Source organism: Nothoprocta perdicaria, unplaced genomic scaffold, assembly GCF_003342845.1.
Source record: "Nothoprocta perdicaria isolate Ctin4 unplaced genomic scaffold, notPer1 scaffold_6, whole genome shotgun sequence".
Taxonomy (NCBI): Eukaryota; Metazoa; Chordata; class Aves; order Tinamiformes; family Tinamidae; genus Nothoprocta; species Nothoprocta perdicaria.
Window position 1 is genome coordinate 1,887,877 of NW_020455865.1, and position 26,862 is coordinate 1,914,738.

A 26,862-nucleotide genomic window follows, 5' to 3' on the forward strand; every position below is an offset into this window, starting at 1 on the left:
CGGGGCCTCTCGTGGCCACGCCCCCTACTCTCCCGCCTTTAGCTGCGCCCTCTGCGCGTAGCCGTTACCGCCTCACGGGCTCTGCGCGGGCCACTCCCGAGGGGAGGTGAAAATGAGGCCGAGATTTGGGGTTTGGGTTGTGTTTTTTTTTTATTTTTTTTTTTTTATTTTTTTTTTATTTTTTATTTTCTTCACCCTTTGCACATACTGAGGTTTGGCACAGATGGAAAAGCTTTTCAGCTGCCAACGGTGGATTCTCTGAATTTTTGTGCAGAAGTCTGGTTAATAAAAGGCTAAATCACCATATGAAAGCCTTTTGCATGAAATTGAAATATGAAAATGAAAATATGAAACATCGGCAATGCATAGCATGTTTGATCATGACAAATTGAATGTGGGCATAAATAAATTGCTACTTTCATATTTAAGTTGAACTCTTATAAAAGGATTTTTTTTGTGTGCTAGTTTCAGTTCTATGCAGCTCGGTGTGAGATGGAGGATAGAAAATCTAGTAGGCCAAAACGGAAATGATTTAGGTCAGGGCTTATAACTTGTGACTATAATGAGTTAACAATCAAAATTGTTAAACCTTTAAAATATGTTCTACTAATCTTCATTGTTTCTTTAATCACCCATTTAAACTTATTTTATGAATTCTCGTAGTTTGATGTTGGATAGTAGATATTTGGACCCTTATTTTCAATAGCAATCAGCAGCTTTTATGAGATTTTTGTTCCAAATATTGGTGCTTTCCATGTGGTTTATTACCTACGTTTGCTGAGGAGCCTATGTCACTCTTTTTATAATTTAATTCTATATTGATCAGAAATGTTTTGTAAATGTCTCTTCCCGTAAAGGTTGTCTACAGTATTTGTTTAAACTTGAAGAGTCTTGCACAACTTYAGTTTAACTATTTATGAATTTGCTGAGGTACCGTGCTTAGATGTCAGGCTTGCAGAGGTTCCCTTGCCAATCTTTSTTGGGCAAATGCTATATTAAATAGTATGTATTATAGATCTCTGCCTTTGGTATTACACTTTTATTTCTAGTTGTAAGTGCTCAGGGAAGGGCCTAATTAGGAATGTAAATGATTAAAAGGTTTTTGCAGGTGGGAGTTATTTCAAAATGAAGAAAGGAAACTTCCAATCTAAGAAATATACTGTGTTTGATTATAATTCTTTTTTTTCCCCCTTCAGAAATAAATATAAAACAAAAGCTTTGAGAAAATATTTTCTGAAAGAAAATTTCAATGTGTTTTTGTTTGTTTATTTAGCTACCTCTGAAAGGGATTTTCTATGTAACTGTAAAACAGAAGATTTAGAAAGATATAGTCAGGATTGTGTTATACATATTAAAAAAAAAAATCCTAAGTGCTAAATTTAATTCCTAAATTCACCTTTTTTGGCTTATTTGAAAGTTAATGGGAGGATGAAGTCTTGATGATTGGAGAGTGGAGTCACGTTGTAGTAAAACAAGATCTGTGATTAATTATTAACTGTTAGTGAAATGTGTTGCTGATATTCTGTTCATCTGTAAAAACCGAATACAATTTAATCCATATTTGCTGGCATTTATGGCTTGTTATTTGTGACGCTATGGCTATATTAATTTTTCTCTTTGTTTTGCTGTTTTCTGGAACAAGTTTATGTCAAGATAAAACGTAAGTAGAATAAATATAGTATTTACTGGAAATGTTACTTGACTGTCAGCTACTCTTTTAAGTAAATAGATGCAGATTTTAAGTAAAGGCAAAGACCACTATGCAAATCTGGTCTGTTTTCATGAACAAAATTCCAARTGGTGTACGTGGGATTTCTGCCTAAAAAGAGACTGGTGCCTCTGTAATATATTTGCAGCCAAAGAAAGATTCATCTCCTTGTGTGCCATGGGTTCTGCATGTGTAGACAGGACAAACTTGCAGAAAAGTTAGGAAATAAAGCTGATATTCACTGTTTTGACTGTGGACGTATTTTTTGCTGTGGGTCTGATGAATGCTCTTATTTAAATACAGTTTTTTAAATTCTACTTAGTAGCACTTTTTTGGGTTCAAACCTCCAAATTGCCTTTATTGTGAGTAACTTCATTGGTTTCAGTGAGGGGTTTGGTGGTGGGAATATTACACAAGTATGYACCTATTTGGAGGATTAGTTTTGCAGCGTTTAAGCTGACAAAAGGAATAATTATTTCCATGTGAGTAGTTTGTCATATTACGTGTGCCCCATATGTCTGYAGGATCATATCTGTAAACGTTAGCTTACCTAAGCTGTTATTTTGTAATTTTATGTTAGAGTTTTCATAAAAACATTTCAAATTAGACTACATGGTCCCTAACTGGTGGACTAGTGTAACCAGACCAGATTTCTGTCTTGTTTGTTTTAGCTGTGTGTATGTAAGTCAATTATAAATGAAAGTAATAAATACAAAAGAAAAAGTATTGTTCCATTACCCATTCACTGTTTTACGTTTTGCATACAGATATGTCCTTACAGCACCAAAGATCTTCCGAATTGGAGCATCTGAAAAAGTTGTAGTTCAAGCTTTTGGTTATGAGAAGGAATTTTCGGTCAACATTGCTTTAAAAAGTTTTCCAGATAAGCTTGTCACTTATTCTTCTGGCTATGCGTCTTTAACRCCAGCCAAAAAATTCCAGGATGCTGTAACATTAACGGTAATGATTTCAGACTCTCTTCCTTGTGTAATTATTGTTGTCATTTGGTCATARGTATCAAAAAAGGCCACAGCAATGAGTCCCCAGTTACTTAAGCTGGCGAGAGAAACGTAGGGCCCTGATTCCTCAGTTTGCCACATGCACTTGATTTTGCTATAGTTTGTCTGAAATTGAACTGACTGGATAAAATTAGTGTAATGAAGTTGTGGATGATGTTGTAATTTGATATGAATTAGCATCAGGAAAGTAATTCCTATACAGATAGAGATTAGAGAAAAATAGAAGAAATACTACTTGAAAAACATTTTAATATTTCTTAAAATTCTGCATGTTTCATCTTCCCCAGCTTCAACCAGCAGATTTACCAAGAATAGCAAATACAGTCCAATATATATATTTGGAAGCGGTTTCTCCACATTTTACAAGGTTAAAAAAAATTGCAGTTTCCTATGAGAATGGATTTCTCTTTATTCAGACAGACAAACCTATTTATACTCCTGATCAGTCAGGTAAAATCATACTTATTTTTATTGGCTATCAGTTAATTTTTAAAACCTGCTAAGATTGCTGAGGAATTAGAATTTAAATGTACTTTAGGCTTTAGTCATGTTATATTGTYATTAGTTACTACTTAGCTTTTTAATTAGAATAATACTTCTGGTGTTTTTATCATTTTATATAAATTAATTACATCTCCCAATATCCTCCCAACTCAGCCCCTGCTATCTACAGCATAAATTATTAACATGAGGCATAAAGATTGAAAGATTTTGATGGGAATATGCAAAAAAAAAATATTGAAGAAAATAATAACAGAGTTATTGGTTGATACGCTCCCTTCTCATCAAGGTGATTTGCTGGAATTGTGATGGTAAAGATTCAGTTTGCACTGGAATCATTCAATCTGAAAAAGTGTTGGTGCAGGGTTTTCTTTCCTTCCCCAGRAAGAAATGTCTATTTTTTGAGCACCATGCTGACGAAAGGTCAAGAGCATTTTGTAGATCCTGAAGATTTAATAAATTTGTATGGATAAAAAGGTTTGCTTTTTGGTCTCTATAAAAGCATGACTTTATAATTTATTGTAACAATTCTTACAGTGAAAGTCAGAGTTTATTCTTTGAACGAAGAACTGCAGCCAGCTCGGCGAGAAACTGTCCTAACTTTTGTGGTATGTTTTAATTGAATTTAATATTGACAATTGTCCAGTCTGTGACTAAAATTGTTAAATGAAGATTTTACTTTTAATAAGAATGATCAATAACTTCTGCTTCTTTTCTGTTATGATTTAAAGGATCCTGATGGAGTAAAAGTGGATATTACAGAAGAAGATGACTTTACTGGAATAGTTTCTTTTCCTGACTTCAAGATTCCTTCTAATCCTAAGTAGATTTATTTAGTATTTTTTTGTGAATAATTAAGAATACTACCTTTTCTTAAGGACCATCAGAGTCTTTTGCTGATACACAGTATATGTATAACTTGAAACTCAAGAGTTCTAACATTTGGCATTACATGCAACCCAGTACAAATAARGAACTTAGGATCAGGTGTTCTTCTTTCACTTCTAAATCATCATTTTTTTCCTAGAGCCAAACAGAAAGCTCACTCTCTGTAATTCAAATCTGTGAAATTTTCTAAAATAATGAGAGAAAGTGAGAAGATGTAGGAAGTGATATAACTGAAATTAGAGAACAGTAAGTGATGAGTTTATCATATTCAACTGAAGAAGAAAATAATAATAATAATAATAATAAAAAAGCTTCAGTAAAGATTGAAGCATTATGTAAGGTATACCAGTTATGAGGAATGAAAATTTCTGTATTCATACAAATCACCAACAGCAGCATACAAGATAAATGCGTCCTCGGCTCTCCTTTTTGCCTTGAGAGGGTGCTGAAGAGTCACTGGCAGGTCAGAAGGACGAGAGCACGCACTTAAAAATGCTTTTTTTGCAATGCAAATTGCTTGTAGATTTACATAGTCTTCACTCAGCATGACCTTTTTGGTTGATTCAGTTACTGTAAACGGTTGTTTTAGGCCATAGTACAAAGTTTTGTTAGTAGAGCTTTGTTGATTTGTTTTACATTATTTGAGATGGTCGCGTGCTGGGAATTCGCTTGCTGTGAAAGCACAAGATACTGCAAGTGAGAACTAGAACTTAAATTGTGATCTTGTTTACATTTGGAGCCTTCAGCATAGGTTTATGCTTGCAATCATTAAACAAAAGATACTGATGACACTGATGATGGACACAATGTAAATAATGATATATTTTCAAATTTTTATCAACCCTTTAAAATAATCCTTAGTCCATTTAATTTAAAATAATAAAAAACAACAAGCAGAATCTTCTTAAAAATAGATGTGAACATACATGTTCCCTCTATATAGTAATAAAGAAAGCAAGCAGCTTAATTTTTATATTCAGAAGTAATATTGTGTTTGGTTGTTGACATTTTGTAGGTATGGAATTTGGAAGATTGAAGCCAAGTACAAGAAGAATTTCATAACCTCAGCTGTTGCAAAATTTGAAGTAAAGGAATATGGTAATGTGTGCACACAATACAGGACTGTTATGCTGTGGAAATGTAATAATATACCCAGAAGTGGCTGAGTTAGCACTTGGCCTTTTGATTAAACCACGCAATGCTTTTGTATGTAGTGTAGTGCCATGTAGCAATGTCACTTCAAGCTAAATTGTCACATGAGTATTAGACTGTATTAATACAGCTTCTCTCTAGATAGCCATTCTTCTGTCTGCTGGGCCAGCTTGACACGGCCATAATGTCAGAATATCTGGAATGGGGTTGGCTGCAGATAACTTGGGGCTTTTATGATTTGTACTTCACTGTGGACAAACAGATGGTTTTATTTTGGGCTATAATGTAATTCCAGTCACTTGAAAATGACTGATTATTCTTTGAAGCCCATGTAGTAGTCTCCTCCTGAGTGGCTGCAACTTAATAACTAAAAATATAACTAAATTGCKTTATTTTCTGCTCAATTTTTAGCAATGCCAAGCTTTTCTATTATCATACAGCCAGAACACAGCTTTATTAGCTCTGACAAATTTGAGAACTTCAGGATTACTGTGAGAGCTAGGTAAGGAATTTTGGATATGTTTTCTAGATGTTATCTCTTTTATCTCTTTTATCCAGAAATCTTCCTCTTCTCTCTCTTCTCTTTTGACAAGAAGCCTAGTCCTCAAATCTTTTTTTTTTTTTTTTAAAGTGAGTGTTTTATTTTATTTTATTTTAAAAAGGGGAGAAAAAGTAGTATTTGAYGCTTTGCTTTCTATTCCTTGCCTAGGAAATGCTTCTGCTCTGAATATGAATGCTTTGCTGTAGCCATTAGAATGGTCATGTTACAAGCATTTCTATTGTTCTTTTGTTCCTAGCTATTTTTATAATAAAAAGGTTCCAAGTGCAGATGTTTTCCTTCGTTTTGGAATAATTGAAGAAACTGGGAAAAAAATGATGCCTCATGCTTTGCATGTAACTAAGGTAAAAAAAAAAAAAAAAAAGTTCCATTTCTTTAGGCTTTGGGTACTCCGTTCAGAACTGATCTAATCCCTCTAAAGTTTTCCTGTGAAATTTGATGAAAATGAGTTCTGATTTCTAGGTTGCATTGACAGCAACTGATTTTACTATGTTACATAAGCTTGTAACATAAGCAAAAGAAATCAAACAGAGGATAAATGTTATGGTACTGTACCATGATAGTAGGCAGTTTGCAATTCGATTGATATGTTATGGGGAGTTTGTTCTCTGCCAATTCTTTTTCTCTCATTTAGTCTGGCCTCTTTGTTTTCGTCATTCAAGAATGATAAAAGGCATTACCTTTCCTGTATCAGCAAGGAAATATGTGTTGTTCCTGCCTCTTGTTGGGCCTGCATACAGCACATGCAACATGTGGCTTTGGTTGGCTAATTATCAGTAGTTCTAAGGAACAACAAATTGTTTATTACAACATTCCTGCTTTTGGGTTCCTCTGAAAGTAGATATCAAACAGAAGCACATTTAAAGTAGGATTTATTTACGTTATATCTTATAGGATATTTCTCAATTACTGATTATAAATTATTTTTATTTCATTTCCAGATCATAAATGGAGTTGCTGAAATCGATTTTAACAGCAAAAAAGCAGTTGGTTTTATAGGATATCAAAGCCTAGAAGAATTGGATGGGTTGCGCCTGTATATTGCAGCATCAGTGCTAGAATCTTCAGGTAAGTTGCTTTTTAGCTAGTTTTTTGAACATGTGCACATCAACTAAATAGGAAAACAAAACTATGTAGATAATGTTCTTGGTATCAAACTTCCTTTAGTATTCAGAAGTCCTTCTTCCAAAAGCTTACAGGGAAGAAGAACCTATTCAATATTAAATTTTTTAAGAGAAATGTCTTTTTACGTTTGCATACTACTAAGGGTTGAATCCTTATGTGCAAAGACTTCATTGTAGCACAGAGATTATTCTTACAATTGTATTAATATTATGTTGTATATAATGATTATTATGTATAAAACAAATAGTAATAAAATATGTAATTTATCATTATTTTTTTCAACTTACCCTTTGAAGGCAAATGGAGAAAATACAGGCCCTAGGATATAATTCTTAAAGGGGACATAATATTTCCTTAGGTGGCCTCAGTGGTGAAGCAGAGTTTGATGGAGTCATATATGCTGTCTCTCCTTACAAACTGAACTTGATTGCCACTCCTCTCTTCGTGAAGCCTGGACTTCCATTCTTCATTAAGGTTAATTAACATAAGTAATATTTTTGCATGTTATAACATGTAGCCTATAATGCAGAAGTTTTCTTTGCATGTGTTGTCATAAGCACCCTTAAAATGCTTTTAACTTCATTGACATATTTTTCATTTACTATTGTTGAAGTTTAGAAACTACAGAAAATACTACTAATAGTGGTATCTTTTGCTATATTTTTGCTTGAAAAATGCTGTCATTCTCATAAGAATTTCTATATTCCACTGAACAGGTGCAGGTGAAAGACACTGTAGATAACTTCGTTGGAAACCTCCCCGTAATTGTCACCGCAAAATCACTGAGCGAGCAAATGGATGAGACTGAGCTGATACCTGAGGGCTCAGAGGCTGGTAGAAGAAAAACAAGTGTGAATGATGGAACTGCTCTATTTGTTGTTAATATCCCATCTAATAACAAAATACTAGAATTTAAAGTGAGTTTAAATTCTCTAATTCCTTTGATGAATTAGTTGTGTACTTTTGCCAATGAGCGACATTGATGGGAAGTTTTTGCACTCAAAAGTAAGCGATTTCTAAACTTGAGATTGTGATCAAAGTTATGAAATRTAAATACTACAGCAAAGCATCATTTGTATATTGTTCTAAAACTTTTTTTCTGAGAATAAGAAAAAAGTGTGTATCCTAATTTGTCACATAATTTCTTAATATTTTAAAATACAGGATCTAAATGAATCATGTAACAATGAAGTCTCTGAAAATGCTTATCTCACTCTGCAGAGACATATTATTGACCTTCTCTGCTCTACTTATATGTTCAATTTCTATACTAACATTTTAATTGGATTTGATGACCTTTTTATTAAAGAAAACATGAAAGCCTTTGCTTGGCCTTTAATTTATTAATTCTTCTGAACAACGCCTTACAGAACATTTTTAATATTTTGCTAATTTGTTTTTTGAAATATAATTTTGTACTTAAGCTACCTGGAATTCAAGACATCCAATTTTTGTTTCCTCCTTTACTATAAAGCTTTTTCTGATATTCATACCACTTAGGTTAGAACTGCAGATCCAAGTCTTTCAGATGAAAACCAAGCAACTAAAACATATGAAGCAAAAGCTTATTCATCATTAAGTCAGAGTTACCTTTATATTGACTGGGCTTCAAATCACAAAATCGTGCAAGTAGGCGATTTCATAAATATTAATGTATACCCACGCAGTCACTATATTCATAAAATACATCACTACAGCTATTTGGTAAGTAACGAATGTTTCTATATGAAATATTGTACTGTGATTAAATAAATGGTCTAGAATGAAGAAGCTCTGCTGTCAAGAGTTATCCTTAGAATTAAGCGTGTGCAGTTCAGAAAACTCTACAGATTTTCTACTGCTTTTGTCATATAAAATGTTGATATGAGCAATTAATTAAAAAGTGAGGGTGGGGGGAAAAGAAGAGTTAGAGAGAAATCAGTCTCAGTGAAAATATTTGTCAGCCCTGTATTAATTATTACCAGTGCTGCTTTTTTAAGGGATGAGGAAGGGTCCCCTTCCCTTGAACTAGACAAACTCATTCCAGATGCACTTTTGTGTATATTGAATTATATTTAAATGTGAAATAATTATTGCATGTTAGAAATATATTCAATATAAAATTTGACTTTTTTTATTCTTCATCCTTCTATTGTAGTTAATGTCAAAAGGGAAGATCATTAGTTTTGGAACTCAAGAAAGAAATAAGGATTTGGATTATGAGCATCTACATTTTCAGATAACCCAAGAAATGGTTCCTTCAGCCCGTCTTATTGTTTACTATATTGTCATGGGAGAAGAAACTGCTGAGTTAGTAGCTGATTCAGTTTGGCTGAATGTGGAACAGAAGTGTGGGAATAGTCTTGAGGTGAGTAGTAAATCGAACACTAAAACTTGTAGGTGTGCACTCATGATGAGATTTGCACATGGAATTACTCAAGTTCTTTAACACTTCCTCACACATTGAAGATGTTTGCCTTTGGATGCCTATTTTTTTATTTTATAACAGTATGCTTTTAAAATGACCAATATTTGTTCTGAGTTTACAGATTAAGCTGTGGTCAAGCAAACAGACACTGAAGCCAGGGGAAATCACATCACTTAACATGAAAACAGAGTTCAATTCCTTTGTTGCTTTGTCATCTATTGACAAAGCAGTGTATGGAGTCACAGGAAGAGGAAAGAGAGCTGTGGAAAAAGTTAAGTAGTAGCCACAAAAGAAAAATAAATTCCTATATGTGTCATGTTCATATTCTAATTGTTATTGTGGTTCATGCATTCAACAAGCATGAAAATAGGAAAAAGAGCAATTCAGTTCAGAATAAAAGTTAAAAACTGACAACTAAAAACAATAAAAATAATTGTTTTTTGATGTTTTGATTTCCAGTAAAATTAAGTTGTGGTTTTAAAGACAGTTCTGAGATGACTCACCAGAACCATTCATACTTGGCCAGTAATAGTTTACCGTATTAGAGAGCTCCTTGTTTAAAGAAGTGTGGTGTTTCTTAATATTTCCTATAATCAGACTGTTTTTAAGGCATGGAGGAAARGTGTATAGCAAGCTCTATTCAGTGGGTTATAGTGTTTTCCAGTCTTTGTGGAATTTAATATATGTGYGTTTATACAAATTACGAATGTCATGGTGACTGAAAGCTTTCCATTCCTGTGATAAACTGTTGCAGTTCTTCAACAATTCTGAACAATCAGATACAACGTATATAGGCCAGGAAGAGAAAGGCTTTTGSAACAACCTTGTATCGTTTGAATCTGTTCTGTAGCACCATTCAGATGAAAATACCCCCGGTGGTTTTCGACAGACTAATGTACTGGATGTGTTATAGCAATATTAGTAAAACATTTCTGCTTGATTCAACATGACTTGCTACCTTAGCTTTGTGTCACAGCAAAGTGTTTATGTTGGTTCTGGTGCTTGAATTAGCTAAGGTAATTAGTAAATGGCACCTTTTGGTGTGTTGTGAAGATATCCTTCAGACAGAAATGGCCTTTTTGAAAAGCTGTGATGGCCATATAATGAGATTCACATTTTAATTAGCTGATGATATACTTTTTTTCTCAGATGATGCTACGTTTGGAAAAGAGTGACCTTGGCTGTGGTGCTGGAGGAGGACAGAACAACGTTGCCGTATTTCGAATGGCTGGGCTTACATTTTTAACTAATGCAAATGCTGATGATTCAAATGAAGCAGGTATGTTATGTATTTTTTAGACATAAAATTGTGGCTTTTATTTTCTGAAGTGTTCTGTGGTGACACACAGTGTTGGGGCTTAATAAAGCCATTGGAGAACACATGTACCAAGAAATATGATTTTGAGGAAGAAAAACTTAGTGTTATAGTAACTGAGATGAGTATAACTTTTAATAATAGAAAATGTAATTTTAGCTTTAAAGTAATTATATATGCTATTACAAAAACARTTGTGTGTGGTTGGGTTTTTTMTCTYTTTTTTTTTTCTCTCCAACAGATGAAACTTGCAGTGAAACTTTAAGAACCAAAAGATCTGATTTCAAGGAACAGATACTCCAGAAAGGTGCTTAAAAATTCTATTTCAAATTCTATTTCAATATATAATTATGAAAAAAGATCACGTCTCTTAAATTATTTTATTATTTCAGTATCCAATTATAGTAGGGAAATTCAGAAGTGTTGTATGGCTGGAGTAAAAGCATATCCAGTCAGTGAGACTTGCAGTGATAGAGCTCGACGAATTCGGAGTGGTGAAAAGTGCATTTCAGCATTCAGAGAGTGCTGCGAATTTGCCAACAGACTGCGGCAGGCAGAGCCTAATAAGCTCCTGATACTGGCAAGAATGCGTAAGTACTGGAGTTTAACTCTTGGGTGGACTTGTGATGAAATACCTCACGTACAATATTGAAAGACACAGAGCTGATTGCTTTGTTACTTAACCTCCCTTTATTATGTCAGGGTTATTACAGAAGAAATTTTGCCAGAATGTAAAAAAGATCTTGTCTGATTCTTCATTCAGGTAGGGCTGCACTGGAGAACTGTTTCATCTACATTTTAAAAAAGCATATGTGCAATAAGGGAACATCACTGTCTCTGAAGGCAATGCTAAACTTCATAGGCAATGCTATATTGTACAGAGACTAATTTTTTTTGGATCCTGTTCCCAGGCCCAAAGTAACCAAATATTTTTTCTCTCTGGMCAAAAAATCAGTGGGACCACAGATTTTCTCATTTCCCTATCCTCTACAATTGCAATTCCACAAGTTATGTGTCTGGCTAATGGATGAGTATTTACCTCAACTTTGTGTTCAGATTTTGAGTCTGCATTGGAATTGGATGAAGTAAATGTCCGAAGTTATTTCCCTGAAAGCTGGTTATGGGAAGTTCATCAAGTTTATTCAAGGTACTGTTTTACTGCTTTCTCAATCAGTTACTAACATTTGGCTAAGTCATCAGTTTTTTAGAAAGTAAATGCTGAAACTGAGAACCTGGGTAGCCTTAACAGTACAGCTTGTGAAACGTGCTAAAATGCACTCCTATACAGCACAYTATCTATGCCACGTTCTCCCGTGTGCGGGAAAGGATGCCTGATGTCTAAGTCACTTTTCTTTTCACTTTTGCCCTTGCTAAACACCAATTTCTGTAAGGTCAGCCAAAACTAAACCTTTGCAATCAGAAATCCAAAGGTCCTGTTCTGCATTAGCGCTTTTCTCATCTGGGTCTGTATTAYGTGCAGGAGTTGCTCTGGGCACAGACTGTCTTCCTGTTGTTGGCATTAACAAATAACTTTGATAATGTATAAATGTGCTAACTGTAATAGAAAACACTTTTAAATACAGGTCAAAGACTCTCTCTATTACTCTACCTGATTCACTGACTACCTGGGAAATACAAGGTGTTGGCATATCCAATAAAGGTAGGTACTGTAGACAAATTAGATTGTAGACAAAGAATTAAGGAAATTTTCTGTTTGGATTTTGCAGAACTTCCTTTCTCCATTGCCAGGTTGTTCTAAGATATAAATTGATTTTTCCTGGTTGTTTATCAGGAAAAAAATCAGAATATATTTGTCGTTGTGAATGTAAGAATTTACTGTATTGATCAAAACAAAGATGTCTCTGGCCTGTGTGTTTTCACAGTGACCCATAATATCTGACTAGGAGGAGGATAAGAATAGTACARATACTTAATGACTGTTCCCTGGGACTGCTTTGCAGTGTCCTGCTATCAATAGCTTAGGGGCTGGAGGAACAATGGAACAGTGTCTAATACATATAGTAGGCCAAACAGAAGAGTTGCTCCTAGGTTTAGGAGGAAGCAGAAGTCAAAGCTACATTAGCAAAGTAGCAGGTAGCAACTTGGAGCAAAATGCAACAGCTTGGTCACTTTTGGAAAAGCCAAGGAGTCTCAAAGTACCTTTAAAAAACAATAAGCCAGTTGCATCAATAGGTTGCATCAATAAAGGGCTATGAAAAGGCTTTTTCCAACTTATTTATTGYAAGTATGGACTGGATAGGATGATTTTTGTTTTTCATTGTCTCAGGTATATGTGTTGCTGAGCCCCTGGAAGTGCGGGTTTTAAAGGATATCTTCTTGAGTGTTTATATTCCTTATTCTGTGGTGCGAGGAGAACAAATTGAGCTAAAAGGATCAGTTTATAACTATGGAGATTCTGTAATTAAGGTAATTTTGTGGTATTAGTGAGTTCTGAAAAAATATTAACTTAATTAACTGAAAAAGCATTTTCTTTGAGTAGTAAGTATACATGAATCAGATTTTCAGTACTCCAGGCTGCTTTAGTTTATTTAATGCCTACTTTTCAATGTTACATAGCTAAAAGTTTCATCTCCAGCAATGCTTCTGATTACAATGTTATGTTCTTGTCAACAGCTTCGAATGTGATGCAATTCTAGTTGTGAAAAGTTATATTTAATTTCTCTATTTCAAACATTAGGACAACATGTCAAATAGTTGATAGGCTTTGGGAAATGATTTGCTCCAGAACTAGTAGATTGTCTATGGATTTAATAGGAAAGCAGCTTTCCTAAAGAAATACATTAAAAAAAAAAAAAAAAAAAAGGTACTTTAGAAACTTTTCAAAAATATGCAGAAAACATGCAAAGGTGTTTGACAATTAGAGTGGCTTCTTGATAGTGGCCATTTCTTAAAGTGTCTCTAGTGCAAGTAATAGTAATTCCAAAGTTAGTAACACTTGCCCATTGCAAACAGAAATAGGATTACAGTAATGGAATGTTCCCTGTAATAGTTGATTTAATATTTCTTTGCTGCTGTTCATGTCAAAAGTGAACATTTTTAATCTCTCTATTTCAGTTCTGTGTTAAAATAGCAGCTGACGATGGAATCTGTTCTTTTGGAGATGCTGCAACTACTGGAATGGGGACACGTGGTTGTGACTTCAAGTATCTAAATGGGGGTTCATTGTTACCAATTAAATTCAAAATACTTCCTTTGGAATTAGGTCTTCATACCATCAACTTCACACTGCTGGCTGGCCAGCATAGTGAAACTTTAGTGAAAACCTTACGTGTAATGGTAAGGGAAGAAAAAATATTAAATATTTTTGAGTTTCATTTTGATTCATTCAAAAGAAGTATATGAAATCAAATATACTATTGCTATGTCTTAATATTGTCTAGTTCCCAGATATCGCATGAAATCATTACATGAAAGATCATGTAATCAAACATCATATCACATGAAATCAACTTACGTCATGGAAATATATTTTTAATTTTACTTTTTTTTTTATTTTTGTAACTTAATATTTTCCTAAGCTTTTATTTGTATCTTATGTTAAATTTTGTTGAAGAATAAAACAAATTCATAGAAAAGCATGAAGGCTAAGATACTATAGTTATAAACTGTTCGTGTTCAGCTCGATGTGTTTGATTAAGCAAAAGTATTTGCATTTTCTGCTTATTTCCTCTTTCTTAATTTTAGCCAGAAGGCATTAAGAGAGAACTTCATGCAGGTTTTACTTTGGACCCAAATGGTGTTTATGGTATGAGAATTAATTATATGTGTATCCTCATCTGTCTTTGTTTATATTTTTATTATCTTCTTTCATGCAGTTATGACAATCAAATTTTGAGTAATAACAAAAAGCAGCAATTCTCCTTCCTGACATAAATCCTTTTCTGTGTCCTTTCTGTGGTTTTCTTGTCCTTTAATACACTAACAAATCCGTCTCAAAATAGCTAGTCTTTGAAGAATAGTTTGATTCAGTTCATACCATATTAAAAGATATATACAAAATTTCCTTTATCTTTTAATATGGTATGAAGATCTAGCTTTCTTAGTGAGCCTTAATACCAATTAGCAAGTCATTTTTAAATAARATTTGTTTTCATTTACATACTTGCCTCTAATAATAAACTATGTCAAAATCATATATTCTCTTAGCAACAACGACAAAGAAAGATTAAGTGTTGGAAACTGTTCTTTTGTTTGTTTAACAGTTGATATAACTTACATGTGCATTAGGGCATATTTCTGTTACTCGGTTGTGATCTTTAAGTCTTGCAATTGCATCTGAATCCTCAATTGATTAATAGATCCTGCTGTATGCTGTACCTGTATTTTCTATTGCAGGTTTAATCAAGAGACGACAAGAATTTCGCTATAAAATTCCATTAAATCTGGTGCCTAAAACAAAAATTGATAGAAGTGTCAGCGTAAAAGGTAAATTGAATCAAAAATTTTAGCTTTCTGCGTATTTACTTTTGCTATACCTCTTTTGCTCCTATTTCTTATTACTTCTTTTTTTAAAATTGGTATGAATTTATTTCTAGGTTCTCCTTTTGTGGAAAAGATGTAGACATGACTTCAGAAGTTTAAATAACTAATATGAAATCTCTGTTCTCTAATATGAGCCTGATTCTGCCCTACAATTCACTTTGGGTCACCACTTAAAATCAGTTTTATATTTTGTTTTGTTTTTTTCTTTCCRCAGGGCATCTTATGGGTGAAGTGATTGCCACAGTCCTCAGTCCTGATGGTATCAGTGCTCTTACTAACCTACCGAAGGGCAGCGCAGAGGCAGAGCTTATGAGTATTGTCCCGGTATTTTATGTTTTTCACTACCTGGAACAATCAAATAATTGGCATTTGCTGGGTCCTAAAACCTTATCTTCAAGAACTGAAATGAGAAGAAAGATGAAGGAAGGTATAAAAATGAGTCTTCTCTTATTTTAGAGTTGTAGAGATGCATATTCTTTGATTAAGATAGTATAGCTGAGTGAACAAATGTCATTTTATTTATATATATAAAATATATTAAAAAATATAAATACATATTTTCCCGTAACCACTAAATCTGCCTAATGTCTTCCTTAGGRATTGTAAGCATCTTGTCATTCAGAAAATCTGACTTCTCATTTAGCATGTGGAAGAATAGACAAGCTAGCACATGGTGAGTTAGAGATCTTTTCTTCAGAAAAAATGGATTGAAGAATCTTGATTTAATTCTTTGCTTTTCTGTTATATCTGACTTCTAAAAGATGATACTTCATAGTAAGTAGGACAGGTGGACCTGACATATAAATAGTGCCTAGATACTTAAATAACATCTTTTGTGTGGAAAAAAAATCAATGATTGGCAAGTGAAAWTACAGACTCAATTACAAACAAGATAGTTTAGTGTGTTCAATCAGACAAAATTGACATAACTGAGCAAAATCCTCATGATTCTGAAACTCCTTCTCCTGTCTTGGAATTGTACAAAGCAACTCTGTAGGCCCAGATTCYCTGCAGAAGTCAGAAGCCTGGGCAAAGGTAACACCCTGCTTCTGATGAATGAAAGCAAAGAGTAGGGATGTAAGCAGCAGATAAAGGTGATAGCCCTTATGCACACAAATACAATACTTAGAACTAGGAAATATCAAATAGGGACGCACTGAGTTATATATATATATATATATATATATATATGTATATGTTTTATATAGAACAGGTAAGGTTAAAAAACAATCTACTAATCAAAACAACTGTATTCTGCTTGATTTCCTTGCCAGGTTGACAGCTTTTGCTTTAAGGATTTTGGGACAAATTAATCAATATATAAGTCTTGATTACATTTCTGTTTGTAATTCGCTTCTGTGGCTGATTGATAACTGTCAAATGCCAGATGGGTCATTCAATGAATTTTCAAGTTAYCAACCAGTGAAACTACAGGTATGAAAATGAATTTATTTTTATTTTGTGTCTACACAAAAAGCTAAAACAAACGTGTTGTGTTTCAGGAATGTAAGATATTTTCAATTTCATTTGAGCAGATCATCTAGGCAAAATAATTTGCTAATGTCCTGTAAATTAAGTGAAATCCAGCACATTCTTACATACTTCTGTTTTCCCAGTACAAGTAGCTACTTGCTGTTTCTGAGAACTTAGGGAAAATGTGTTGGTTAATGTGTATATACAATATATCTATCTATATTTTTTTTTCCTGTCACRTTTGACACTTGCCAAAGAAATGTGTGTTCCTTTATTCATTTAACCTGTAAAAAGTTGTTTTTGAGAACTGTTTTTTCTATTTAATTACTTATATGTATTTGGTTTTGTAGGGTACATTACCTACAGAAGCYAAAGAAAAATCTTTATATCTCACAGCATTTTCTCTTATTGGAATTGAGAAGACAATTAAAATATGTCCTACTCAGGTAAATAATTTATTTCTGCTGAGGGTCGTGCTCTTGGATTCTGTTTTTTCTTTTCTGGTTCTAATTAATATTAGATCAGAGATTCAAGAGGCTTTTTTCATTGTCAGATGGTAAGATTTATTTGCTTTACTAGTCTTTGACTTTCAAAATAAATAGAAGAACAGTAGGAAAATTCTGGTGTACTTTATTCTAGCATTTATTGTAGAAGATACTGAGTGTGTGTATTTTGTCTTCATAGAGGTATTTCTTTAAATAAATCTAACGTATAAACTGTAGATTGTTCATCTTCTCAGAGAATCCATGATGCTAGAAACAGAGCAGGAGATTATTTGTTGAAAAATGTGCAATCTGCCGAGAGCCCCTTTACAATGGCAATAAGTGCGTACGCTTTAGCTCTTGTGGACTTGAGCCATCACTCGGCACAGGCAGCGTTCTCTGCACTGAAGAAGGAAGCATTTGTCATAGGTACAACTTAATCTATCTTAAARTTATTTGGTTTTTATTACTTAAGAATATTAATATAGCTATATAATTTCTTTAGGTTAATAATGTGACTGAAATATTTTAACCATTTTTATACACATGATAGAAGGGATGTTTTTCTTGAAATGGAGAAGGCAAGCTAGAGCATTTTAAAAACAGGTCATCTTCAGCACCAGGATGTCTGATTTCAGAGTGATGATATCGGTCTGTTTTTTTCAGGAAAATGTTTAGTTTGCTCTCTAAAAGTTAACCCAATCTAAGGGGTTTGCAGCCAAATAGTACCACAGACATACTGATTTCTCACAGGTTCGTGAATATCTTCATAGCTTCTTGTGAATGCTCTTSCTTTTTAGTGCTTTTTGTCATTAGCAGGAACCTCACAGTGTTCTGTGAGATGTGCTGTTCACAGCACATCTTCATCTCCTAATAAAAGCAGAAAATCGTTCCTCCTTTCTCTTTGACATGTGTAGACCCTTGGTCCATCCTGTTTAGCCTGATGAGCAGTTGTTGCTGTCTTTCAATATAAAACCCTTCTTTTATATTTTTGTAGGGGACCCACCGATTTATCGGTTTTGGAAAGATACTTTCAAAGCATTAGACCGCGACACTCCGCACGCAGTTACTGCCCAAATGGTTGAAACTACTGCGTATGCTGCCCTTACTGCTCTGCTGAGAGGGGACAAGAACTACGCCAATCCCATTATCAAATGGTTGTCTGAAGAACAAAGGTACGGCGGAGGATTCTATTCAACTCAGGTAAGATTTAGGAATTCTGTTCCTATTCTTCAAGTATCAGATTCTGACAAGGCTTAAAGGAGCTATTTGAATTATTAAAATACTTTTAGATGACCAGATGGATAACTTAGGTGTCCTACATATAGGACTGGAACCAGSTGAATCTGTTAACATGACTTTCTGTGGGAAAAGCACTGATTTCAGTTGTACTATATAAAATAYTAATTCATACAATCTCTCTTTCTTTAACTATAAAAAGAAATTATTAAAGAGTAAATGACAAATACTTTATTAATTTTGCTTACTTTTTTAGTAGTTTACGTATTTTAAAATTGTCCAAGTATGTCTAAGCGGAGAGTGTTAAATACAGGTATTATCTTACAACTGAGAAGCTACTCAGCTACTTAGATAGTGATGATTATTGCTGTGTGTACTCCTGGTTAAGTGGTAGAAAATAAGTTTTTATTTTTAATTCCCAAAACTAATTCTTTATGACTGATTTCTGACAGGATACAATTAATGCACTTGAGGCCTTGACTGAATATTCGCTGCTTGTCAAACGACTTAGTTTGGACATGAACGTTAAGATTGCATACAAAAACAATGGAGATCTCAACGTGATTAAACTGACAGAAGACAATTTCGTGGGAAAAACTGTGACAGTGAGTGAATAAATTCTCTTGGTAAAGCAAGAGAAACTGCTAAGCCTGCTCTTTTGTTTTAGTATATGGGGATTGATTTGGTAGAGCAGACATTTGAGGACTTTGTTCTTTAAAAATCCCATTCTACTAATCTTAATACRTTGTTTTGTAGAAGCTATTTATAGTATGAGACATTAATTTGTATTAAAAATGGGGAAACAGAGGAAAAAAAATGCAGATCATCTGACTTGAATTATTGTTGCTGATAGTTCTACCTTTATTATTAACTTAACTATTTCTGTATAACATTATTCCTTTAGGCACCTTTGGATGATGACATATATGTAAGCACTGGCAGTAGCACTGGCTTAGCTACAGTAAATGTAAGTGTGCCTTTTTTTTTTAAATGAAGACTGCATTTTGTTAATATGGACTTTGAAAAAGAAACTGGAATTTCTCATAAGCCATTCCTTTTGATGCCYTTACCTTTAGACTGAATTAGGAGGTTTTAAAGATTGCTCACCAATATTGAGTACCTCTGCATAGGCAGCCAAACAGGGAAATCCCCAGTCAATGACCAATTTGAAAAAAAAATGCTTAATTCTATTTTTCTACTGTTTGTTTTGCTTRTTCATCAGTGTCATTAAACCATTGTTCACTGACACTATTCAAGGAAACAATTACAGTGTGTCTGTTACCGTGGTATTTTTTTCTAATCTTTCATAGCTTCTTCTAGCATTGAACTTAACATCTAAAACTCTTTTTTTCTGTGTATGTAGTAGTATTTCTGCTCATAAGAATCCTTTTAGGTAATGTTTTCAGTCTTTTTAATGTAATCAGYAGGACTGGTGGGCTTTTCCTTAAGAATTCTGCATTTGTTTCTGTGCCGATCATTTGTTGGGCTTTGTGCCAATTAAAATAATCCAGCTGTACAGACTTGTTTTCTCTTCTGTAATATTTTCCTAATTCCATATTCTCAATGTTAATTTTTAAGCCGGTCTTGAGGATTATACATTGAGTGTTTTTATTTTGTCTGTTTTTATTTGCATGTATATAGGTGAGGACAGTGTATAATATAATTGGTACTTCGGAAGAAACATGTAATTTTGAACTGAAGATTGTTCCAAAAAGTGATAATGGTAAAGATAAAAATGACTTTAAATACTATTACTAAGGTYGGGGGGAAAAAAGAATCGCTTTGTTTAACAAAGTATTTTTTATTAAGAATAAAGTAAAAATTCTTTCCCTTTCTAAACAGAAATTTGGGAAATCAATTGCTAAAAGATGTTCTTAGTCCTTGAGACTCTTTTTCTGAAGAGAATTACTTTCTAATGTATTTGTGTCAGTTCAGGATTTTTTGAAGAATCTTTTAAATTGGGAAGTAGAACGAAAAGCTCACAGGAAAAAAAAAAGGAGCATTATGGCATGGGAGAGGGACCCTGGTTGGGGTGATTTCTGCAAGCTACTGTGGGTTCTAGTCTAAATAAAGAGGCACATAATGCATGTTTTCCATGAAGAGGCTTCAATAATACCAATATAAAGCACATTAAGCATTAAAACTGATAGTTCACCTGAATTGTACAAGAACTGTGCTGCTTGTTTGTGGCTACATAATGAGTTCCTGTGCAAACTTTCAATACTGACAATGCTTTATCAGAATTTTGGGTTGCTACTTCTGAAGAGTTATAAAATTACTTATTTGGTTTTCCTTGCTGTGAAAAGGTTACAGAAGAGAAGCCAGTGAGCCCCTTGGGCGCTTAGAGGCTTGTGCAAAGTAAGTACAGTTTTTTTGTACTCTTCTGTTTTTTTTTTTCTTCTAGTGACTGAGCCTATATTTTTGCATGTGAAGGTTTCATTTACATCAGATGCTAGTTCTAAGTGTCCTGGTTTTCCTAACCATGACATTCAATGTTTCTCCATACAAAGGTGAAATTCCCAGTTGACCTATTAAGGAATTAGAGTGCAGAGAGTGGAATGCAGTAATGCCCTATGTGTGCATAGTGAGATTACTGTAAGAATATTACAGATGCTTTCTAGTCTTCTGATTTTTATTTATTGTCCCAATATTAACTGGCACTTTTGTAATGGATTTCTTTAGTTTTTAAGAGATCAAAATGTTTTTAGTTGCCATATCTCATTTGTTAATTGCATTTACTCTTATTTCTTTTCCCTTTTCCACACATGTATGAATAAAAGTAGGACCAAAGGTCATGACTTTGAGGGAGAGCATTTTTGATTTATGCCTGGATACTTCTGAAACATAAATATTGACATTACTTCCTTTATGCTTTAGAATGTTATAAATCTGAAATAATGCATCTGAAATTTTTAATTATGGACTTACAGGCCTCTAGATATTTGTAAAATTTTCCTCAAGGTTTTCTGGGATTATGTTTGGGAGATTTCTTTTAAATTTTGGGTCTGTTTAACTGCTTTTAAAGTACAGTTATATATAATTCTTTTTGCTTTTAATTTATTTTAGGTACAAGCCCAGTGCGAGAGAGCCACAGTCAGGGTCTGCACATGCTGTGATGGATATAGGTTTAGTTAGTGGACTGGATGCCAATACAGAAGACCTGTCTACTGTAAGACTACTGTATTTCTTGTTCTTCCTCTTTTTTTTTCTTAAAGTAACATTGCAAATTGATCTTGTTATATTTTCATTGCTCCTAAACGCTTCTCATACTAATGAGAATAGTCTGCCTAATTCTAGATGTTGGGATTTGGATAGGAATGAGATGGTGCTGTTTTAGCTGATCAGAAGCCAGATGTGTTGTTAAAGCTTGTCCTCTAGCCTCCCTCTGCAGTGAGTGGAGAGTGAAAAACAACTAGAACGTGGTTGCCTCCTGTGGAAGGATAGAGTGGATCAGCTACTGTGATCTGATAATGTTAGGGGGGACACTGTTAGTTGATGCACCTAACTAATGATTGTGTAAATCGCAATCAGCTTTTTGATTCTTTATTATCATCATGCAATGAATAAAAGGAAAATTCCCTTTAAAAAGAAGAACTGGGTATTAACATTAGAAAGAGGCAAACCTAAAATAAATATATATATATATTAATCTCAATCTTGTTAAAACTACTGATTACAAAACCTGAAAGATACACCAAAAATCTTYATCTGTGGTGTAAACGTGTTTTTCTGTCTTTTTTTCCCTACAGCTTGCAAGTGGAGTTGATCAACTGATAGCAGATTATGAGGTTAAAGATGGGCATGTTGTTCTGCAGATAGACTCTGTATGTTATCCTTTCCATAACTCTAAGCATTACTAGACRTCTTTGGAATGACCATACTTCCTTTTGGGCTCCTTCATTCATGTATCTGTTCAATAGGTGCCAGCTAATAATTTCCTCTGTGTTGAATTCAGAATAAGTGAGCTTTTCCATGTTGGAATGATAAATCCTGCCACATTCACTGTCTATGAATATCATGCACCGGGTATGTGTACCAGATATTTAAAGTCATGATTATTTCTAAGCCTTCCTTCCTAATAAAAAGTTCCATTGCTCCTTTTTCCGCAGCATTTTAATCCGTAATATTTTATTCTAAAGGAACTTCTGATTTACTAGTTTTAGTGCTATTTTCTAGAAATGTGCTTGGTTTAACAGAAATTTGATATTTGTTATTTGGTCTTCTAGATAAACAGTGCACTATGTTATACAACCCATATGGAGATGAAAAACTTGTGAGATTATGTGAAGGAAATGAATGTAAATGCATGGAAGGTAAACTTTCTTTTTAAGATGTTTTCCCATTCCATTTGGTAGGAAAAGGCACTTTAATGCTTTGGGGGAGGAAAAAAAAAAAAAGGCATTTTAATCACAAGGACTAATCCTCRTAAGAACATACCTGTTGTCCTATTTAAATACAGAAAAAAAAAAATCCTTACATTTTAAAATTTAAGGAAAGATGTATGCGGTTTACCTATGCATGTCTGACTAGATTTAACTTCAGGCAACTAAGGGTTATTTTTTTGATTTTTAAAGATCTGTTCTTCCAGCATGCAATTCCATAATTCCTGTGTTTTCTCRAGCAGATTACTCCAGGCAAATAGAGGTGAATGATGTTTTACATGAGGACATATGATGACAGTATCTTAATACTCTCTTCTCTCTCAATGTAGCGGAGTGTAGTCAGATGCAAGAGAGACTAGATGAGTCGATAACTGCTGATACACGGCGAGAAGCTGCATGTCAGAATGACATTGCGTATGGTAATATTTGAATTGACATTCATGTTTCTTATTTTGGCACTAAAATGCTGKTTTTTCTGCTGTAAAACATTTTGCTCCAATTATACTTGTAGTGCTTGTAGGGATAAAAATGGTTTGGCCTTGAGAGTGACATGAAGTGTATGAAGGTGACAYTGGAGTAGAGGAACGTAAGTGCTCCCAGTGCTCTTTGAACAGAAGTCACCTAACCAGGGTCAGTGTACCACCAARCCTGAGCTGGAGTTCTGCTAATAAATGGTGTGGTTCTTAYTCAGCACYGTTCTAACACGATCATGTGGCTTTRGGATCACMGAAWGCTGTGTACAAACCAATTAGAGCATGGGCAGAACTTGTTAACATTTCTTACCATAATTTGTATAGCTGTGACCATAGTTTTCCCAGCAATTAGTCATGGAAAAGGACACAGTATTTTCCACCCAGGCATCTGTAGTTAAATGTATTGCAGAGAAAAGTATTTTTTAAAAAGTTTGCTTTCTATTATTTTGCAGTTTATAAAGTGGACATCTTATCTCGCACTGAAGAAGGTTCTTTTGTTAAGTATTCTGCAACTGTTCTAGATATATATAAAAGAGGTCAGTGTCCTAATTTTAATGCATGTAATTACTTCATTTAGAGCAAGAACTATCTGCTTGAGAACATTGAAACAACTGACAAAAAAACAGTCAAACCTGATCATTTCATGCATTGCATGCATTAGTGCATTTGAGAATTCCTTTGGGAAGTAGTTTAAACAAGGCAATCTTAGTGTATTTGTTAACAGCTTTTCTACATGATAGCTATTGTAAACAAGGTGAACACATTCCATAAAAAAAATCGTTAAATCTATCCCGTTCATTCCTGAAAGGTCCTTCCTTAATGTATGCACTGTGATTGAAGTGGGAGAGATGCAAGGCTATGACTTGCCTTGGCTCTTCTTAGATTCTTGTATGTTCCTGAGCACTCAATATCTTATCTGTGAGAAAAGGAGCTTCTTACAGGCCATGTGGAACCGCAGGTGGTATTCGCCCATTTCTCCTCTGAAGATGATCGCTGTATATGGCCTTACAGTAACTTTGTGTGTATTAGGCTTATTTGCTATTCAGATTTCATTCAAAAATTCTTGAATGCCAATTTCAGACTGGTGGGAGCATATGTTTCATCTTATCAAGTTTTCCTGTTATTTATCTATAGCAAATGGAACACTTCACTCTACTGTTGAACATTATTTTTCTATATAATACATATGAGTAACTGGAAATTTTCTTTGCAGAATTTTCTGATTTTTGATGTTTGACTTTATTCTACTACAGGAATGGCTTTTGCTCAAAAAAATAATGAAATAACATTTGTTAAAAAGAAGACATGTGCTGATGTTGAGCTGAGCCCTGGAATGCAGTATTTGATCATGGGAAAAGAAGCCTTAAAGATAAACATTGGTTATAATTTCAAGTAAGCAGACCATCATCAGCATATGTTGAGTTTTAATCCTAATCTTGAAGTGCTAATTCTGATATGTTATACAACAGATTAATTCTTTTAGTTCAACCAGGATATGTTATCCAATGTGAGCTTTCAGCTACATAAGCTTAAAACRGGATGATAAACTCAAATCTATTTTCTACTGTAATTTTTCTTTGATATTTTCCTCCCTATATCTTATAAGCAAGTGAGTGTTTTCTGTTGTCTTTTTAGATTCCAGTACCCTTTGGACTCCAGCACTTGGATTGAATGGTGGCCTTCAGATATAGTCTGTACAWCTTGTCAGGAGTTTTTAAATACAATGGAAGGTTTTGCTGAAGATCTCATCATCAATGGCTGTTGATTTACTTAAGGATTTTTTTTAAAATAAGAAGTATAGATCTAATCTCATTTGGTGGGGGAAGTCAGCTCTTTGCTAATTCCTTGTAGAATTTTACAATTATGTGTGGCTCATCTTGGAAAATGTTCTTTTCTTGTATTTTTAGTCACTTTTTTATAAAAGTGTTCAAATTATGATTTTTTTTAAGCTTGCATGGGAGAATAATGCAGAACACTGCTAAGATATTTGAATTCAGATGATTTGAAATTAAATGACTGTAAAAACGAACATGGGCAGTAATGTATTGTGCCAGAGTAACACTTAAAAATATTGAAATCCTATGTATTATAAAAACAGAACTCTTTGAGGGGGAAAAAAAATTAAATTGTTTATTGAATAACTTAAACTAGTAATATGTTTCTTACAGCTCATGTTTAAAAAATACCATGTTTGAGTTGTTAGTGCTGTAGTCTAATTGAAAATAATTGTAATAATTGCAAAATAAATAAGAATAATATATCTTAAATCACAACAATATCCAGAACTCGTGTACTATCATGTTTTCTTCATAATCTTAGTAGAATGGACTTGATGCTAATCTAAAGAATGCCCAAATATTCTGTGACATTAAATTTTGTGTAAAAGTTTCCATTCCATAAAGATGGTGCTGTTTGCTCTTAAGCTTTAAAACACATTTCTTGCTTTTGATTGATCCTCTTCTTAGCAGAAATGACCACTTTTTTGTTTAGATATCAGTATTGCTCACAGAATATAAAGGAATATACATAGTTCTTCAGAGCCTCCTAGATTGCTATTTTAGCACTGTGATAGAAACAGCAGAGGGAGCACAAGAACATCCTTTTCTCATAGGTCTTGTTAAAGTAAGAATTAGTATTTTAAACAAAAATTTTTCAAGGGTGTTTCTCAAGGTTCAGCTGCTGACCATGTTCTATTTTCTAATTAATAATAAAAAAGTACTGTGATGTGTTGTGTTCCAATTTTAATTTCACTTCTGCTGGTATTTTTTTTTCTCCATCCTACCCAGATTTCCATTTTAGTCAATAAAATTCTCCTATAAGACAGGAACCCCCTGCTAAACACTGAATTTCCTGGCAACGTATAGGTTGACCAGAGATGACACCACAGCGAGCACTGGGTGACAAAGCGGTGCGCGTGTCTGCGCCCTGCACAGGGGCAGGCGTAGGAGGCAGCGGCTGCTCTCATCAGCCCAGCTTTAGGAGCACCGGAGTGCTCCTCCTTTAAGGAGGACTTGCTTTAAGGATAGTGTAATTACCCTCTTCCTAAGCACCTSGCGAATATTGCCTTGGAGATATGGGAGCAGAGGTTGGGGAAATTAATAACAATGAAACAACATCATAGAGCTGGAGAGGGACTACTCGTTTCTAAATCCAGAAGAGCTACGTCATAGCAACTTTTGGTTTGTGATGCTGTCATTTCCCTTTTACTACTGTTTCACTCAACGTTTTCTATCTCGAAATCTCTCTTTTCCTGTAAACCTTTAATAATGGGGGATTTGCACAGAACCAGAATTCCAAGGCAGCTGCCCTGAAACTGTATTTTAGGGGATAATATATGAAATAAYGCTTATTAGAGAAAGTCGATCTCTGATTTTTCTTCTCCTTTAATATGGTCTTGTTTTCACAACTTGGATTTGCACGGTTTGGGAGTGAAGGAGTCCTTGTCATTTTCCAGCCTTGCTCACATTAGTTTGGGCCGTTTCAGCAGTCCTCCAACTTTGGAGTTGGACATGAGTGTGCTATTAGTGCATGTTTATTAACTGGCRATTTATGCTGGTACATTTTCAGTGCTAAATGAACTGCCCCCCATGCTGAGGTATTCCTTTTCTGCTTTTTTTTTCAGGATTATCTCTGTGT

The 26,862-nt window shown here is 34.1% G+C and overlaps 1 protein-coding gene across 1 annotated transcript; it reads left to right on the forward strand.

Moving 5' to 3' along the window:
* The first annotated feature begins 1,511 nt into the window (after positions 1 to 1,511).
* Positions 1,512 to 25,629, forward strand: C5 (complement C5). The gene is made up of 41 exons (XM_026049170.1): positions 1,512 to 1,660; positions 2,476 to 2,668; positions 3,015 to 3,177; positions 3,766 to 3,836; positions 3,960 to 4,051; positions 5,132 to 5,214; positions 5,680 to 5,770; positions 6,066 to 6,171; positions 6,769 to 6,895; positions 7,311 to 7,426; positions 7,669 to 7,869; positions 8,453 to 8,656; positions 9,090 to 9,299; positions 9,481 to 9,630; positions 10,509 to 10,638; positions 10,916 to 10,981; positions 11,067 to 11,264; positions 11,731 to 11,821; positions 12,258 to 12,334; positions 12,962 to 13,101; positions 13,750 to 13,971; positions 14,380 to 14,440; positions 15,031 to 15,120; positions 15,392 to 15,604; positions 15,775 to 15,850; positions 16,452 to 16,611; positions 17,001 to 17,096; positions 17,390 to 17,561; positions 18,130 to 18,335; positions 18,824 to 18,976; positions 19,276 to 19,338; positions 20,013 to 20,094; positions 20,678 to 20,729; positions 21,438 to 21,540; positions 22,121 to 22,195; positions 22,292 to 22,397; positions 22,598 to 22,684; positions 23,083 to 23,172; positions 23,679 to 23,762; positions 24,480 to 24,618; positions 24,862 to 25,629. The coding sequence occupies exons 1-41, from the start codon at positions 1,596 to 1,598 to the stop codon at positions 24,989 to 24,991; spliced, it is 5,034 nt and encodes a 1,677-aa protein (XP_025904955.1). The 5' UTR covers positions 1,512 to 1,595; the 3' UTR covers positions 24,992 to 25,629.
* The last annotated feature ends 1,233 nt before the right edge of the window (positions 25,630 to 26,862 follow it).